The following is a 17,280-nucleotide window of genomic DNA, read 5'->3' on the forward strand; positions in this document are numbered from 1 at the left end:
TCTGAATTTAATTGAAGTCCCAACTTTGAATGGATTTTTACCAGAAATCTACAAGCTGACTTTGAGTCTGGAAGCCAGCTGTTATGTCATGTTGGTCAGTGAACTCCATGGCTGGAGTGGGAAGGTTTGGCATTGGTCTACATTTTGAAACAGATTCTTGGGTAAATATCAGCAGAGCCACTGGGAGCAGCATCCAGGACAAGGATCCTTCCTTCATCCCACCTTAAGGTCCATTTTACTGCTGCAGAATGTCCAGCTCCTTCGGGCCCTATGAATTTTCTATCATTAGCTTTGTGGCTTCACAACTTCAGAGGAAGACATAAAGAACTCATCTCCAGCCTGGACCTAACACACTTTGGAAATTCATCTTCAGAATCAAATCAAGGAGAACAAATTATCTTCCCCATTGCTCACTATTACATAGGCTTCTCAACTATTACATAGAAAATGCAGCATATGATTTTCCTACTAAAGCAATAGTAGCTTATTTGCTGCCCACTGAATTCAGTGCTTTCTGTATTAGATTAGGTAGGTTTTATCTAAATTCAGAAAATGGATAATGTCAATTTGATGACTTAGGCACAGGAAAAGTAGTTCACCAACCCAAGTGAAAAACATAGTGACATCTTTAACCCTACAGTAAAGTAAAACATGGGTAGTCTAAACCTTTACTAACAAATTTCAGATGCAGGCATACTCGAGTAGTCTAGAATAGCATAGGCTGTAACTGTACTAATATTTCACTTGTCCCTGAAGTTGCCAAGTCCTTCAATGGGTCTGTACCTATTCAGGGACATGGTCAATAGCAAGGAACAGGACTTCAGAGTGGTGTGCTGGCACTCAGAGCACCGTGCTTGTGATGGTTTTGATAGCTACAGTCTAAAGCAGTATTTAATTTTGGTGATTCAGAGCAACTGTGTGCACTCAACTCCAGGGAACTTGCTGTAGTGGGGAGGTGTTGAACTGGATGATCTCCAGAGGTGCCTTCCAATCCCTTTGATTCCACGATTCTGTGCTCACAAAAATACTATTCTGAATGTTCCCCCTCCTCTCAGTTTTCCACTGAAACTGATAGAGATTAAGTTGTGTTTTCCATTCTGTTACATCATATACCAGAAAATTATCTCAAAGCAACACCAGATTTGATATCTGTAAATCTCAAATATTCATTTTCTTTGTTTAGTTAGAAAATTGTTCTGTATACAAGAAATAATCTAAAACTGAGGTAAACTTTATGAAGAAATCATAACACTGCTTCAGAACATTCCAAATGCTCCTTTAGAATAACTTGTCCTGACTCACGGGAGATCGCTTTTGAATGACTGGTTTCTCATCAAACTTTTGGTATCTGGGTCCCATCTGGATCACAAGCAGCACTCCACTCTTCTTCCTTGATGATGCAGTACACAAACCAAGTCCCCTGAGCACTCCCCATTACAGGCTTAGGATCTGCCTGGTGGTGGTCATGGAGACAAAACTGTGGGAACCAATGCTGCAGATCAGAGTCAGTGTGAAAAAGGCTATGTAAATACAATAAGAATACATAACTAAGACTGTCTGCTAGTGCATAAGTGCCTTAGATTTCACAGCTTAAATCCTATTTAAATTCTTGCACTGTAAGTGGGTGATTTTCTCCATCCGGTACAGTTATAGATCCTCCCTTAAAGGCTTTTTCCTGTGGCAACTGCATACTGAGTCTCTGTCATCAGGCTGAGGTACAAGTTCCATTCCATCCCGTATTTCAGGTTTGCTGGCTTGGCGTTCGGCATACTTCTGAAATATGTAAACAACATTTAAGAATGCTGAAAGCACCAAGGTATAATTCATGAGACAGAATTTTCCTCCTCCCTTCCACTCACAGGCTTGCCTTAATCCACAGCCCTCGTGTATTGTTTACCACCTGTTTACAAGGTGTCTTTTTAACACACCTACTAATAGGCTACACTGCCTCTGAAAACCTCCTTTAATGTTTTCCCATATCCTATGATTAACGTCAATTTGAATATTGTCATTATTTGTGCTTCTAACCACTTCATGCAGGTAGCATGGAACAGTGTGAAACTTTGTGTCAACGTGTGACTGCTGAAACTGAGCTCTAGCTCTGTACAGCAAAGGAGGAAGAAGAAATTAGTACTTCCAGAGAACAGAAACTTAAGTTTCGATGGAGATTTGCATCTGCTACGGAACCAGTGGCCTCACCACTCTACAAGCTGTACTTCCAGAATTTCTTTTTCATGTACTTGTTGTTAAGTAATACAGCAGAGCAGCAAGTGAGGGGACAAATATGAATGCAAAAAAGAAGAGCTGTGTGCAGACTGTATCCTACATCATTAGAAACCATATATCAAGAGACACTGAAAACAGATCTGACTGAGAATGAGGGCAAAAAATTAAATAAATCTCTCATTGTGCAAAACAACAATTACATCAGGTTGCCTCTTTAATAACAGGTTTTACCAAAGTTCTTTACACTGATCTCCTGTGAATAATATAAACAATGTCTGCTTTTGATGTAAGGACTGAATATGAAATGTGTAGCATCAGTAGCAGTAGTAGTTGAGGAAAGGTAATAAAATGATCTATTGTACTAACCTGGAGCACTTTGTAGTAGTAGCAGTAAAGCCTGTGAGGCTGAAGTAATTCTCTTGCCACTGTCTGACCTTCTTTAGCAATTTTTTGTGCTTCTCCATCATTGTCCTAGAAAATTGAGTAGAAACAGCAACAGACAATAGATCAAGCAGTGAGTTACTTGAAGCCTTGCTGGCATACCTAATTTTATCAAAGGGGCAGTTGAAACCTGACTCTTTACAATTGCTGGTACACTGCAAAGGGACACTGTTTAAATTTGGGATTATTTTTGAAAATCCTGGGTTGCTTTTATGGTTCCAGTTGGTAGCCTGGGGCTATCAGTAACACCTTCCATGGGTAATTGTACAGTTTCAAAAACAAAGCTGACTATTACTCCACTGTTTTGTCGAAGCCACAATCCTCTTTACAAGCAGCTCTGACAATCTCCCACACGTATTAGTTACACAGAAGACAAAACTGCAGCTGTAGCCTCTTCTTATGCAGTGCAATTTGAAGATTTCCTTATAGAAATGTCTGACTCCCATTTAAAAGTGATGTATGTAATGCCAGCATAAGCACTTCCCTTAATGTACCTGTTCTCAAGATTGTTAGGCACGTATTTCAAAGCTTACAGTATTCTCATCCGATTCTTTATGAAGAAATACAGTACCATAAAGAATCTTTTCCCATGTTTTTAACCTAACAGTTAAAATACAAATGGTATTTTCAGTCACACAGAATGCCAACCTTTCATTCTGAGCAGTGACGATATAGAGCAGTGATTCTTTTGTACATTCAAACAAACATGCAATAACTTCTGATCTAGTCAGAACTTGAAAAAAGCAACAGAACTAATTAAGTAGTAACTAGGATTCTGGGCATTTCCTTGAAAATTACTTGCATTAGTCAGTATACAAAGGCTCTGACTCACAAAAACACTTCTACACATACCCAAAATTAATTTGCAAGTATTTCCGTGAATAGGGATGGTTGCTTGACTTACAGCCTTCACCTCTTCTAATAACAACAAAATGTTTATCGCAGGATTGCAGCAGAGAGCTTACAAATGTGTATGTGGAGAAGAGCACTACGATTAAAAATAGAACTAAGATAAAAAACTTTAACACATTCATTTATGGAATTTGTAATGAAACTTACTTTAGCCCATTTTATTTTCTCTAGCAAGTCCTCCAAGCTTCTCTTAACTGGAACATAGTGTTTCCATGGCCTCAATAGAGTATAAAAATGTTCATAGTAGTGAGAATCTTGCTTCAGTACTAGGCTGTCACCCAGCAAGAGGTACGGAAACCTGTAAGCTGCTACAGTCCCATCAATGTTCACCTGGTATTTGTACTGCAGTGTGAAGACAGGAAAAACAAAAAACTGAAACATTTTTCAACAGAATAGGAACACTGGCTATACAAAAGTTTCTCTTTTAGGCAAGACATACTTGTGTTTATTGGTTCTCAGCTTTAAACCTGCTTTACTGTAATGTGGGTGTAGTTTCACGGAGCTCTGGTAACATAACAAAAAAGATTTGTTTTCAGCCCAAGGCCTACAGTCAAGAACCTTTGTGTCACATGGACTTCCTGATGTGCATTGTTCTATTTAAGTGTCCTGTGGCAGAACAAAGGGTAGAGCTGAAAATGAATTAACATTGATTTATACTTCAAATGAGTAAATTTATTCTCACTTAGAACTATATAGAAAAATTAAAACATTATTCTAAGAGCAACCATGAATACAGTGCTCTGCCAGATACTCTCGGCCGTTTAAGCACTCCTGATACACTGATCTCTGGAACACAACTTCCATTACCATGCGTTCTAATTACATTTTACAGAACTCTGTCCCCTTTACTTTTTATACACAAACTGTGTCCACTGTTTTCACATTTACTCCAAGCAAAAAACCTGATGGTGAGCAATCAAATTTCTCAATTTCTTTAAATAATAATGTCGAAGAACTCTATCGAAGGGAATCCATGACAAAAGGGTAGGGGTAATGACTTTGATCATGGGTGGTCTAGCTACCCTGCAAGGACTTCTCACTCCAGCACAATTGCTTCCTGAATGGAATTAGCCAAAGTAAACCTTGTTGTTTTACTCAGTAAGAACCTGACAGCAAAGTTACTCTGAGGCTGTAATTTTCCTACTACCTTAAAGAAGTCAAAGAAGCCCATCAGCGGCACCTTTCCCAACTCCTTTTCTTTCTCTCTGAAGAAGAAATATCCTGTTATTCCAGCATCCAGTAGCTCTGGATTTTCCTTGGATAACTTGACAAGATAGAGACGTTCTTCTCGGCTGTCCCGTCCTCTGAACAAAGCTTGTTCTGTTTTGTTGTCCCAGAACGGGCCTATGAGCATTGAGCGATAAGATGATGAAAGTGAACAGTAATGAGATAGTCACTATATGTACAGTGCTACAGATAGGAACTTGTTATGGCAGTGACATTACTCTTAGAGACAAGGTAAAACAGGCATGATTTCTTGCACTTAACACATAGTCACTTATTAATCACGGCAATTAAACTCCCAGTTCTGGCATAAATTTTTGAGTTGAGAAACTGAACAATTTTTAAAAAGAGAAGTGGAGAATTGCTTTTACACTTGACAATATTGCAAATTTCTTGAAAGCTATAAAGTTATAATCAAATTATGTAAATAAAATAATAATTGAAGCAATTCTCTGTCTTTGAAGACTGGCACAATAACGAAACTTTCTTTAGAGAAACCCTCTGTTGTTATCCAGCAGTCTAGTTGGATCTTTGAGAAGTCACTTCATGATTTACAAAGAAAAAATTGCCTATACTGTGTTCTCCAGATATTTAGCAAGAGGCTGGAAGACTTCCTATCTGCTTCCTTCTTTCTTTTAAAGACACTAAATTTCTGTCCTTCATCCTCCTGCTGGGACATTCCCTGAAGACATACCAGAGTAGAGTAGGATCATCGTTTTGGCAAAATAGCTGTATTAAATCAGTAAAACAGGTTGCTTCAAACTGATAATGGATTAATTTAAAAACTAAGTAATAAAGAAAAGACCAACTATGAACTATTCAAATAAAAAGAAACATCTCCTCACTTAAGTTTTACTCCTTAGATATTGTTCATGTCATCTGCACGATTCCTAAGAATTCATGAATGTCCTGGGGGAAGAAGACACCTGTCAGGAAAGCTGACTTCTCCTTTGAAGCTAGAAAAAACAATTCAGAATATCCCACACTGAGCAACTCTTCACACAATTTTTTTTATTTGAAAGGGGCTGCAGTGTAGTACTAGTTTGCCACTTTCAGTAGCTATCTTCTGAATACTGTTAAGTTAAAATTCACATTACCATGGACTTCTTTAAATCCGTATTAATCACCTCCTTTGTAGCAGTGCAAGAAGTGCACAGACTCTGTGAAAACTACACTGATTCTATTAAGAGATCTCCCAAGGCACCTATGTACTAAAGATGGTAAGAAATATTATTTAAACGCTGCTTGCTTCTTCAATGGAATTAAAACTCCCTTCTTAAATCCACAATCTCTAACTTACCTGTATTTCCTTGAATAGAAAGGAGATCGTTTGTGACACCACGCAGGGTTTCAAGAGTTGAATGGGTTATGTCATATGTTGGAAGGACAATGTCTCTTGAATCCACAGAGCCACACCATGAAATGATGGGTATAGGCCCGGGTGTATCATTAGCTTTTCGGTACTCAACTGGCCAATCTCCAACATTAAGATAAAACTCCACATCGGGAAGATGAACCTAAATGTATACCCAAGAAAGGAGAATAACACAGACATAATCACACTGCTGTCTGCCACTCTTAAGTAGAAGCCTCAGCTCTCGTGTCACGAAGAATCAATAAATACAGATTTTACAGATTTAGATGATCTTAAGTTTCTTATTTCAAATTTCTGTCCAGCAAGTAAGTATGAATGGAACACTTTCAAAGGCCAGAAAGCCTACAGGGTTGGGTCAAACTTTGATCCCACACATATGATTGCTAAAGATACTGTCATCTTGATGAAAAAAAAATTGTATCTCACTACACCAATTACAAATCTGAAGTTACAACAATTAATCAGTATTGTTACATCACCATATGATTTAACAGTTTTGCATAAATGATCAAAAGTGATACCTTTCTTGCCAGAGACAGTAACATTTCATCAGAGAACATTTTGAAGTCTGTGTACTTCCCTAAGGAACGACGGTAGATGTGATTATTGAGAATAGTGTAATGAACAATAGCACCTCTTGTTTGACTGAACTTTGATGGGATTTCTTTAAACATTCGCTGAAGGTCAATGGTGGGAAAGGAAATGAAGTCCTTTGTAATCTGGGGTTCTTGGGATGGGCAAGAGAAAACATTCTGCCAGATTTGAGGGTCTTCTTCAGGACAGTCACAATATTCATGATAAACAGGTCCTGCAGAAAACAAGCACCGAGTCCATATTTGTGATCTGAAATCAGTCATAATTCCCCAAACACAGGGATGCAGAAATTAGAGCGGCTTGACATTTTTTAGGAGTAAGAAAACTGCAACATCCTTCTCAGAAATAAAAACAGTAAATTTTTTTATATCTGTTGAGGGCAATAATCATCTGCCAAATGAAGCTCCATCCTCAGGCTGCCTGCCAGCCAGAGAGAATGCTTAGAATTGATCTATGTGTAATTACAGTTTCAATTTTTGCCTAATTCAGAACTTGGATACATCAATGTTCATCTGGCCGCAATGTATGCCACAATCCACCACCAGCCATCCTTTCTACCTTCTCCAAGTAGAGGCCTTGCTCACATAGGAGCCTCACAGAGCATGAAATAAAAGCCCTTATTTCACTGACTTCTACTCAAAACACGTTCTGTCCTATGCCACAGTATATGGCTGCTGGTAAAGATGCATCAGCAAAAGGAAGACAAACTGCTACCTTAAAGATTCAGGACAGTTTGATTTCAGCTTGAAGGTGTTTCTAAGCTTTAGGACATTTTACAATACAAAACATAGCCAAATTCTGGTTAGAAGAACAAGTGTTAAAAAGAAACAAGACTCTCCAGGAAAGTAACTTTATTATCTACTTTGCTGATTTAGAGACAGAGGGGCAAGGTAAAGAAGCAGAATTCTCTGGAATAAGAAAGAAAATTGCCCTATCTTCCATGCTTTGATATAGGTAGTACAGACCTGCACTGAATTAAACTGGGCTAAGGGAAAATAAGTTAAATACTAGCCTAGTTAGAGAAATATTATCTCTGTTTTTTTGAAGGATCACAACATTCAGAGATCACAAAGAGACATATACATTATGAAGCATTGGGAACAACAGAAAATCCTTAATTTGCAGGTAGCAATTTCTGCTTCATACAAAAATCACAAAATGTTTAAGTGAATTGATGATTGAAACTGTCATTCCTCTTATTTATCTTACAAAATCTGAAGAAATCCATTTCTCGTTGCAAGAGCAAAGAGGAAGTGTCCAGACAGAATCTTAACATCAGAAGCCATAATCTACATGTGTGTACATCCTGTAACTTGTCAGTGAATTGAGACTGTCACTGCTTATTCTTTGTATGAAGGGAACATTTGTGATGACACTATAGGAGTATGAGCAACCCAACCACTAATCTCCCACTTCTAGTAGTAAATTAGCCCATAGCATTTATCCAGCTACATCACCTTATAATTAAAAAATCTTACCTTTCAAAATGTAAGGAGATTGAGCTACATGCTTATCACCATAAAGTATTTCAATTCTCAGCCCTTTTCTGACACTCCCATACATCCGATACCGCATAAGAAACGTGCCATCATTCCTATCCAGAGGGTGAGGAGTGTAAATTCTGGTGATCTCTTCTGGAGAAAGTGCTTTAATTACCACTTTAAATTGTGTCCTTCCTGAAAATAGGAAAATAACAACAGATAAAAGCACTTTCAGCTATTAGAATCCCATGTATGAAGTACAGGTTACAGCAAACTTTAACTAGATGAAATCCATAGCATTTAATTAAACTCTGCACTGGAAAGTTTATTATACCAAGTTGGTAAAGTTCATTTCCAGTGACAGAATGCCATTCTAGCAATTTCTCTTGATCATGACATGCTTAAAAAATGGAAAATCTGTAGATGGAGATAAAATGTTAAATATGATTACAACATAGAAGGGCTAACAATACTTTGAGGCTTATGGTTTTCATGATTTTGAAGATTAGGTTTAATCTTATGTTTTCCAGTTAATAGTCTGAGGAACTATCATTTTCTCTAGAAAAAAGAGAGAAAGAAAAGTAAGTTAAAAGAGCACAGGAGAAAGGAATACTTGCCAGCTTGTGGAAAGGTAGTTGCAGCATGCAGGAGTCTGATAGAAATTGTTCACCTTTGGGCTGCAGCTGACTGTCTTGCATATCTAAAGTCCCAGCTACTGAAAAGCAGGGATAAGAGAGTGATAGCAGAGATGTTTCTTGGACATCTTCTGACCTGTGCTTAAAAATCACCAGCATTTCATCACTCATAACTCTCACTTTTTAACTGGGCATGGAATGTTCTGGGGACAACATGAGCACACATACAGATAAATCTGTTGCTTTCCCCTATTGCTGCTACGCACGGTCATTGTCAGTTGAATTCTTCAAAAAAGAGGACAGTTTATTTTCAGCATTTGATGATCTAAGCATTGCAAACCAAATACATGCAATGACTATTATATGACTAAAAACTAGCATACAGAAAGAAATTAAACTGAAAAATCCCAAGTAAAATCAAGCTGTCACTAACATCTGAATATGTCCCAACAGCATCCTAAGACTGAGATGTTACATCTACTTCTATACAGTCCTTATCTGGATGTAATTTACATCCACAAACAGTGCACTGATGGAGTATGTAAGTACAACCGTCACTTAACAATGATCAATCATGTCTTTCATAGAACATTAGATCTTGAAACTGGATGAAATCAATTTATGTGCAGAAGTCTCCACATTAAATTAGGCTGAATCCTCATGATTTCAGCTGTGTGTTTCCTGCCAACAGATGTCACAGTCCTTCACAACAGTTACCCTGAGTAACCCAGATTCCTTTGGTTGTCAGAGTGGATCCCACTATAAATAAGCATATGGTCAATGTCTTCCAGAAGAAGAATCTCTTGAGACTGCACACACTCCTCTGCTTTGCATTCAAATGGAAGAATACAAGACATAGATTATCTGTAATCATCCCTTAGTTTTCTTAGTATTCAAAGTCCAGTCCAGCAAAACATACCAAAAACCAAGTCAGGATATCTTAAGAACATACTGAGGAAATAAAATCATTATGAAGTAAGCATTCAACCTTTCTTGGAATGTCAGTGTGGTGAGCAGTGCTACCACAGACTGGGGAATGTTGAATCTTGTGTCTTTGGTAGCTAGCAGCGCTACCACAAAAAGCCCTCTTTTATCTGCACAGAGTGGCTACCAGAAGTGCACCTCTCTCTTCTGAGAAACAGAAAATCAGAGGGGTTGCCCAGGTACTTTGTCCCCCCTTTTCAGAAGAATTATGAGAGGCCAACTCCCTGCTCGCTTAAGTGGCAAGTGGAAGAAAAATTAGCAGTGAAGTTATACAGTGTGAAAATTCCTTGGGCAAGTAGCTCAGGGAGCAAGTAGACTTCAACTGCAAAACAACTGCTATATTTTACGTTTCTATATAAAAACAATTTCCATATATTATATCGGTTTAGAGCTATAAGACTGTCACAGCTTTGGATCCCTACAACTTGTAGCTATGTGAGCAGAACTCATACAGTCTTACTCACAATTTGGGAGTGCCACAATTTGATTCAGTGTTACCTGCAAACTGCCTCACTGTCAGAGAAGAGGTATAAAATACAGTTTCCCTTGGAGTATTGTTGACATCGAGCTGCTAGTCACATTCCAACATGAGGGACAGTAGAACTGCACTGATAATTTAAGAACATCTGTATGACCATGGACCATAAATCTACCTTTCATCCAAAGGTCTGCTCAGTATCTTGTGTCTTACTGCCTCAAGCAGGGAATGCATAGTGCAAGGTAGTAAGAAGAACATGAGTACAGAGAAATATTTTTGAACTTACTGTCTTCCCCCTTCTGGAAAATTCTGACAACAGGGCTTTAAAAATCACAACTTGGACAAATAATTTTAATAGCCTTTAGTAGATGTTTTCCATGACTGCTTAAATTACATTTTAACACGCTGGTATTTGTTCCAACTAAAGAATCCCAGGGCAGTTCTTTTTGAGTAGTCAGGTTTTTATAAACATACCAGCTTCAGCTCATCATTGCTCTGTGCAAAATTAAGTTGTGCAATACAACACTTGATAATAAAAACACAGAAATTTAACTAAACACTGCCAGAGGTCTTAATGTGAGAGTCTCTCCCCTGCTGAGTCTGGTTAGATTCAATGGGTAATGGACATCTCTGTCTAAATGCCACTACCAGACACAAACCTCTCTTCCAACCTCTTTAAAAGCAGATGAGCCAAGCGGTGCATCCTCCCTATGACTACCACAAAGTATTACTTGGATGAAGCACCCCTGAAATCCAGAGCGTGCCATGAAGTAGGATCACTGAGAAAATGGTTTTCTATTGGTTTTATGTCTTTGTCTCTCCTCTGCCCTTTTTACAAAACATTTTAACTGAGTATAGAGAGTTCCTACCAGAGAAAACAATGTTTGCAGTTATCATAAAAATGAGTCAGTACTGAGAAATCATGAGAGAAATATCACTGGGATCTCATCCCCGTGGACAGGAAATAGTGTGAGTGTCTTTGTTCTGTGCTGGTTACATAATGCATGGTCTAGAGACATGAGGAAGTACAGATCTGCCCCAAAGCACTCACTATTTTCAGTTGGTGGTGGTTTAGATGCAACAAGCATTTGGTAAGGGAATTGTGACCTGATAACAGCTCCCTAGGAAAGGAAAAAGTAAGTCCTACTCAAAAGAAGGGAGAGGGGAAAGAGATTGAGTATTGTAAACAAGTACAGTTTATGCACTGAAGGCAATAAGATTTGTTGGTTTATGATTGACAGTATTCATTACATGATTGTTGTCGAAGCCTCTCAGTACTGAACTGCATTACTGAACTATAACAGCTTTTTGTTTTTAGTTGCAGGAAGGTTACCAGGGTATTTCCACTCACAAATTTCTCTTTCTGTAAGTCCAAAGAGGTGATAAAAGAAAAATGTGTCCTTGTTGAATCCTCACCACTAGTACTTTTGTTTTACCCTGAAAGCCAATCTGGGGCAGCATTTTAAGGAAAAAAATAATATTCCTATTCTGAAGAGATTCTAAAATACGGACACAACCAAATAAGAGACTTTAAGTAAATCAGATGATGAAACTTACTTTATGTGGATTTTATTCCTTATGCATAGCTTGCAAAGGAGGTATGCCCCATCCCTGAGGAGCTCAAGGCCAGGTTGGATGGGGCCCTGAGCAGCCTCAGCTGGTGGGCAGCAGCCCTGCCCATGGCAGGGGCTGGAACTGGGTAGGCTTTAAGTTCCTTTCCAACCCAAACCATACTGCTATTCTATGACACACATATCCAAAGAATCCACGCAGTTTATAATGGAAGTTGTGACATCGGCAGTGATTTTTTTTTTTTTAAGTCTTTGGAACAAATTTCCTGGGAAAGAGCAAATTCTGCATCACTTGGCAACTTCCTGAGGGGACAGCTCAAGGAGTCTGCAAGCTGTATGTTGAAATCATTGCGCTTTGTGCAATAGTGCACACTAGTTCTGGTGCTTAGAATTGATACTCCAAAGAATATTAACATTTAAAATCTATCAACTGCCCTTTGTAAGTGTTATATTGGGCACCAATAGTGAGCTTGACTAAAATTCTAATCCACACAAAACACGATTCAAAAGCTCAGTTTTACACATGGGAAGCCTAACCTGCAGCACTCTGATCACAGTACTTTTGCTTCTGATAATGCAGATTTAGGGATATTTTGAGCTGTATTTCACTCATACTGGAAAGAAATGCCACGGTAAGTGTAATTAATTCTTACCGATGGTTTACAAATAGATCTTGAACATTAGAATTCATTTGAGAACTGAAAGTTGTAGCCCATGAGTAAAATAAACAGCACTCGTGCACTGGAATGTGGCCAGTGCACTGCCACAGTGCTAACGGATCCCTGGTGCTCCCCTCAGCACTTGTTGGTAGCACTGCTGGCTGGCACTGCTACTCCCCGCAGCCATCCCGCACGCACTGGGACTGGTGGTGATGGGCCCACAGTGTGCATGCAGGGCACCGCGTGCCAGATGGCACCTGGCCCAACAGCCTTCCCAGGGGCTCTATTAACACAAACAGGGGCTCCAGAGGGCAAAATGAGGCTCTCAACACCACTTCTCTCACAGTGCTCATACTTGCAGGGGTTGCAAGCAGAGTTGCACACCGATAACCTTCAGGAAGTGCTGCTCAAGCCCTGCATGGCTGAGACCAGCCCCGGCCTGGCAGTCACTGTGCAGTCCTGGAGCACTGCTCCAGAGCCAGACTGCAGCACAGCAGCACCATGCTGCTACGGGGGCCGGAGAGAGGCCAGAGCTGGGGGCCTGGGCTGCTGCCGGCTGAAGGCACGGCCCCTGCACTGTTATCAGCAACTGCGTGAGAAAGCCTGAGGTAAATGCTGTCTGTTTTCAATTACTTGGCCTATTCCTTGACCCCAAGCAGCAGCCTTCTGATGCTGTTACTGAGAGCAGGAACCAGGCTCCTGCACGGCAAGGAGACGTTCCAGACCCGCCTGGACGCCTACCTGTGCAACCTGGGCTAGGGAGCTGCTTCGGCAGGGGGTTGGACTCCATCAACTCTGGAGGTCCCTTTCAACCCCTGCAATTCTGTGGTTCTGTGAGAGGCCACGTATGTGCATTAGTTCTGCTCTGTACAGGTTAGCACCTTGACACAGGTCATCATCTCAGGTATTTTCACTACGAAGTCCGAGATGCAGAAGCCCTTTTTACCCTAAATGAAAGCCCCCAGGAGAGGGTTACCCTGAAGCAGCAAGCAGCCGCCCAGCAAAACTGCCTCCCCGCTCAGCGCCGGGCTGGAGTAGGAAAGCAGTCCTCAATAACGGAGACACCTGGAGCAGGATGCCGAAGCGAGCTCAGCGCACGCAGGAGCGAGGAGCGTGCTACAGCACCTGGTGCTCGGGGCACCGGCATGCCCGTGCTCGGCCGCGGCTGTTACCGGGCGGCACGGAGGGGCGGCACGGAGGGAGGTTCGGCTCCGCCGAGCAGATCCACCGCCCCGGGCAGGGCGCGCAGCCCCGAGCGCACGCACGGTACCTGGCGGAGAGCGGGAGAAGTTGCGTCCGGCCGCGCTGACCGCCTGGATGTAGAAGTAGCGCACGGGCAGGGCCAGCCCCGCTTGCAGCCCGGGGCCCCACGCCAGGCTCCGCTCGGGGCTGACGGCGGCCGAGCCCAGCAGCGGCAGAGCGGCGCCCAGCAGGAGCAGCAGCAGCGCGCAGCCCCGGCTGCCCATGGCCGCGCCGCGCTGGAGCGGGGCCGGGGCCGGAGCCGGAGCCTCCTCCGGGCCTGCGCGGCCGGGCGGGCCCCGCGCCCGCTCCCCGCGGGAGACCGCCGCCCGCTCCCCGCCCCGCGGGGCGGCCCGAGGGGGCCGGGGCCGGGCGAGGGGCAGCGCGGCCCGCCCCGAGCCGGGGCTCCCTGCGGAGGAAGTCGCCGCCCGCTTCCCCCCGGCAACGCGGTACCGCTGTTCGAGCCGCGGGGCAGAGCCGCGGAGGGCCCGTGGCTCCTGTACTTTCGCGCGCCGCGGGTGGGTCCCGTCGGCGCTGGAAGTGGCATTGCTACCCAGAAAATTAAAAGTTTGGTAAAACAAAGCAATTTCGTAAGTTTAACATGGTGGAAAGAGGAAACGCCCCCGATGGTTTGTCTCCTGAAGTCCTATCTTTTATTACCAGAAGCGTCTTTGCTTGCCTGGAAGCGTTGAGGGCCGGGCGGGGTGGGGCTGCTCACAGCCTGCTCCGCCGAGAGCTGTCCCTGCCTGTAGGACGGGGTTGGGACGACGTGATCTTGAAGGTCCCTCCCAAACCCAAACCGTTCTGTGCTTCTGTGGGGAGGTGAGCGTGCCCGGTGGATGTGGGGCTTATGAGGCTGTAAGGAAGGTAAATGAAGCTTCCGTGCCAGCCTGGGTTTTTCAGATGCAAAACAATGGGAAGACAAATGAATGCTGCTTGTTTTTGATGTATCGTGAACCTCAAGTCTCCATGCATACAGACTGTGACAAACAGGTTCTTTGAAAGTGCAGTTATGTTGAGTCTGGTTTCCTCCTTGCTTTTGTCTTTGGTATCCCAAGCTCCCTCACCCCAGTTAACCACAGACCTCCAGCAACATACCAAGTATGACGATCCCAGTAGGCAAGAGAAAACATGCATGGTGTTAATTCAGAGTTATTTGCTTATTGGCCAACCAGTCCCTTCCTGGTTGCTGCTTTCCTTTCATTCTCCACCACTTTTCTGAACAGAGGTGGTGTCTGGGAACAGTCAGTGTGTACTAAGCAAGGGCTGACCATGCCTGTGTGACCCAACTATCTCTGCAATGGCTGGGGCTGTGGGCGAGGGCCAAGCAGCACACGTTGTTTACCTTGAATGTCATAGAATCGTAGTCATTAAGGTTGGAAAGACCACTACGATCATCTGTCCAGCCATCAACCCATCCCCCCATTCCCATTAACCACGTCCCTCAGCCTCATATCTCCATGTTTCTTGAACATCTCCAGGGAAAGTGAATCCACCACCTCCATTGGCAGCTCTGTGTCACTGCCTCAAGATTCTGAGAAGAAATTTTTCCCCATATCCAACCTGAACCTTCTCTGGTGCAACTTGAGGTCCTCAGTTTGGTAAAGACTTCAATGGATAACATAATGGTCTTGTATCCAAGTGAGGATGGTGGTTAAAAATTTCTCCAGATCTTGTTTGAGGTACAAGGCTGTGATTGATGGGTCACCTCTACTTGGGGGGTTGGTAATGAGCAGTTCCACAGGGACCTGGTTAGAGTTGGGATGATGACATGCTCTGTCACAGATGAGAGGCTGAGGGAAGAGGTCATCCCCTCAGCTCTGCACTTGCTGGGGTGCATCTGGATGCTGCAACTGCTTTTGGGCTCCCCAGTGCAAGACATCAATCGATTGGATTTTTAATTTTAATTTTTATTTTATTATTTTTTTCACAGGCTCTTCACAGTGGTTCATAGCAGGAGGATGGGAGACTACAAGCATAAACCAAATGAGATGTTTGACAAAATATAAGAAGCTCTTTCCCCACGAGGACACACTGGCCCAGACTGTTGAGAGAGGCAGTGCAGTCCGTATCCATGGAGTTTTCAAGCCCCAGCTCTACATTGCTCTGTGCAGCCTGGTTTGTCCTCAGAGCTGAGCTGCTGTGAGCAGGAGACTGAGCCAGAGTCCTCCTGAACTCGCTTCCATTCTGAGCACTGCTGTGATGAAACCAGGGACTCTCTGCCCCTTCCTTTCAGCGTCACGGATTTGTTGGTAAGTTCATAGATGATAGCATGATGTAATGGGTGTAGAAAGATAAAGACATAAACACAACTGTAGCACAGAAACTGTTCCCTTACAAAACCAGGCTGAGGGATGGCATCAGTGAGCTCGGGTACCACACAGGCTGGCTGTAGTAATTAAGACTCAAAGCCAGCAGCGAATTTCACATGCCATCACACTGCACGTGGCAGGCAGCCTCCTGCAAGGTCTAATTCTGGCTGAAGTGTTCTTCACGTGGATCTCATTGCCTTGTAAAACTACTCATCAAGCACCACTCTTGGCCTCACGTGGAATATCATCTCCTCAAGGTGAGCTAAGGCGTATGGCTCTCTAAGGTGTTAACATGTCTTCTGTAAAAGTACTAAATCTGTTGGAAAAGGGTATACCAGAGACTCATCAAATGGCATCATGTCCTGGTGTGTGTGATGCAGGGCTTGCTGCCTTCCAGCCACCTTATCTACAGTGATGTGATGGACCAAAGCTGAGCAGCCTCTTGGAATCCTCTGCAACTGAGACTAGCAGCACTGCCAACAATAAGAAGATCATAGAACGGCTTAGGTTGGAAGGGACCTTAAAGATCGTTGAGCTCCAACTGCCCACCATAGGCAGGGCTGCCACCTATCCAACCTGGCCTTGAGCTCCTCCAGGGATGGGGCATCCACAACCTTTCAGGGCAGCCTGTACCAGTGCTTCACTTCCCTTTGAGGAAAGAATGTTTTCCTAAAATCTAATTGAAATTTCTCCTCTTAAAGCTTAAAGTCATCTCCCTTTGTCCTTTCAGTATTAGTCTGCACAAGAAGTCCCTCCCCTTCCTGCTTATACACTCCCTTCAAGTATTGGAAGGCTGCAATGATGTCTCCCTGGAGCCTTCTCTTCTCCAGGCTGAACAAGCCCAGTTCCCTACTCCCTCCTTTCTTCATAGGAGAGGTTCTCCTCTGATCATCTTTGTGACCCTCCTCAGGCCCTGCTCCTGGAGCTTCACAACCTTCTGTGCTGGGGGCCCCAGGCCTGGGCACAGATGGATAAACAGTCCACAGTGTTCCCAGTAAGTGAAAGAATAAACACAGTACCAATATATTCATTCACTCGAATAAAGTTTATTGCAAACAAGTTGTTTTACATATGAAAATCCTATAAATTATGAGCATGTATAGAATATATACTTCTGCCAAAGAAAAAGCTTGGAAGAGCAAAGGTATC

At 42.7% G+C, this 17,280-nt stretch overlaps 1 protein-coding gene across 1 annotated transcript; it reads right to left on the reverse strand.

The window, feature by feature from the left end:
• Window positions 1-433: 433 nt before the first annotated feature.
• Window positions 434-14,046, reverse strand: POGLUT3 (protein O-glucosyltransferase 3). Its single transcript, XM_065730058.1, has 8 exons — window positions 13,851-14,046; window positions 8,251-8,448; window positions 6,700-6,986; window positions 6,104-6,320; window positions 4,727-4,923; window positions 3,727-3,921; window positions 2,593-2,697; window positions 434-1,773 (listed from the first exon to the last, which is right to left on the reverse strand). The coding sequence occupies exons 1-8, from the start codon at window positions 14,044-14,046 to the stop codon at window positions 1,648-1,650; spliced, it is 1,521 nt and encodes a 506-aa protein (XP_065586130.1). The 3' UTR covers window positions 434-1,647.
• Between the last annotated feature and the right edge of the window lie 3,234 nt (window positions 14,047-17,280).

This window comes from Cyrtonyx montezumae, unplaced genomic scaffold, assembly GCF_038088225.1.
Source record: "Cyrtonyx montezumae isolate F1298 unplaced genomic scaffold, pur_monq_1.0 scaffold_12, whole genome shotgun sequence".
NCBI lineage: Eukaryota > Metazoa > Chordata > Aves > Galliformes > Odontophoridae > Cyrtonyx > Cyrtonyx montezumae.

Coding starts and splice junctions, on each gene's coding strand:
- POGLUT3 (XM_065730058.1), bottom strand. CDS start 14,046: ATGGGCAGCCGGGGCTGCGCGCTGCTGCTGCTCCTGCTGGGCGCCGCT. Junction 8,449..13,850: donor CTTCTCCCGCTCTCCGCCAG/GTACCGTGCGTG, acceptor TCCTATTTTCAG/GAAGGACACAATTTAAAGTG. Junction 2,698..3,726: donor AGAAAATAAAATGGGCTAAA/GTAAGTTTCATT, acceptor TCAATTTTCTAG/GACAATGATGGAGAAGCACA.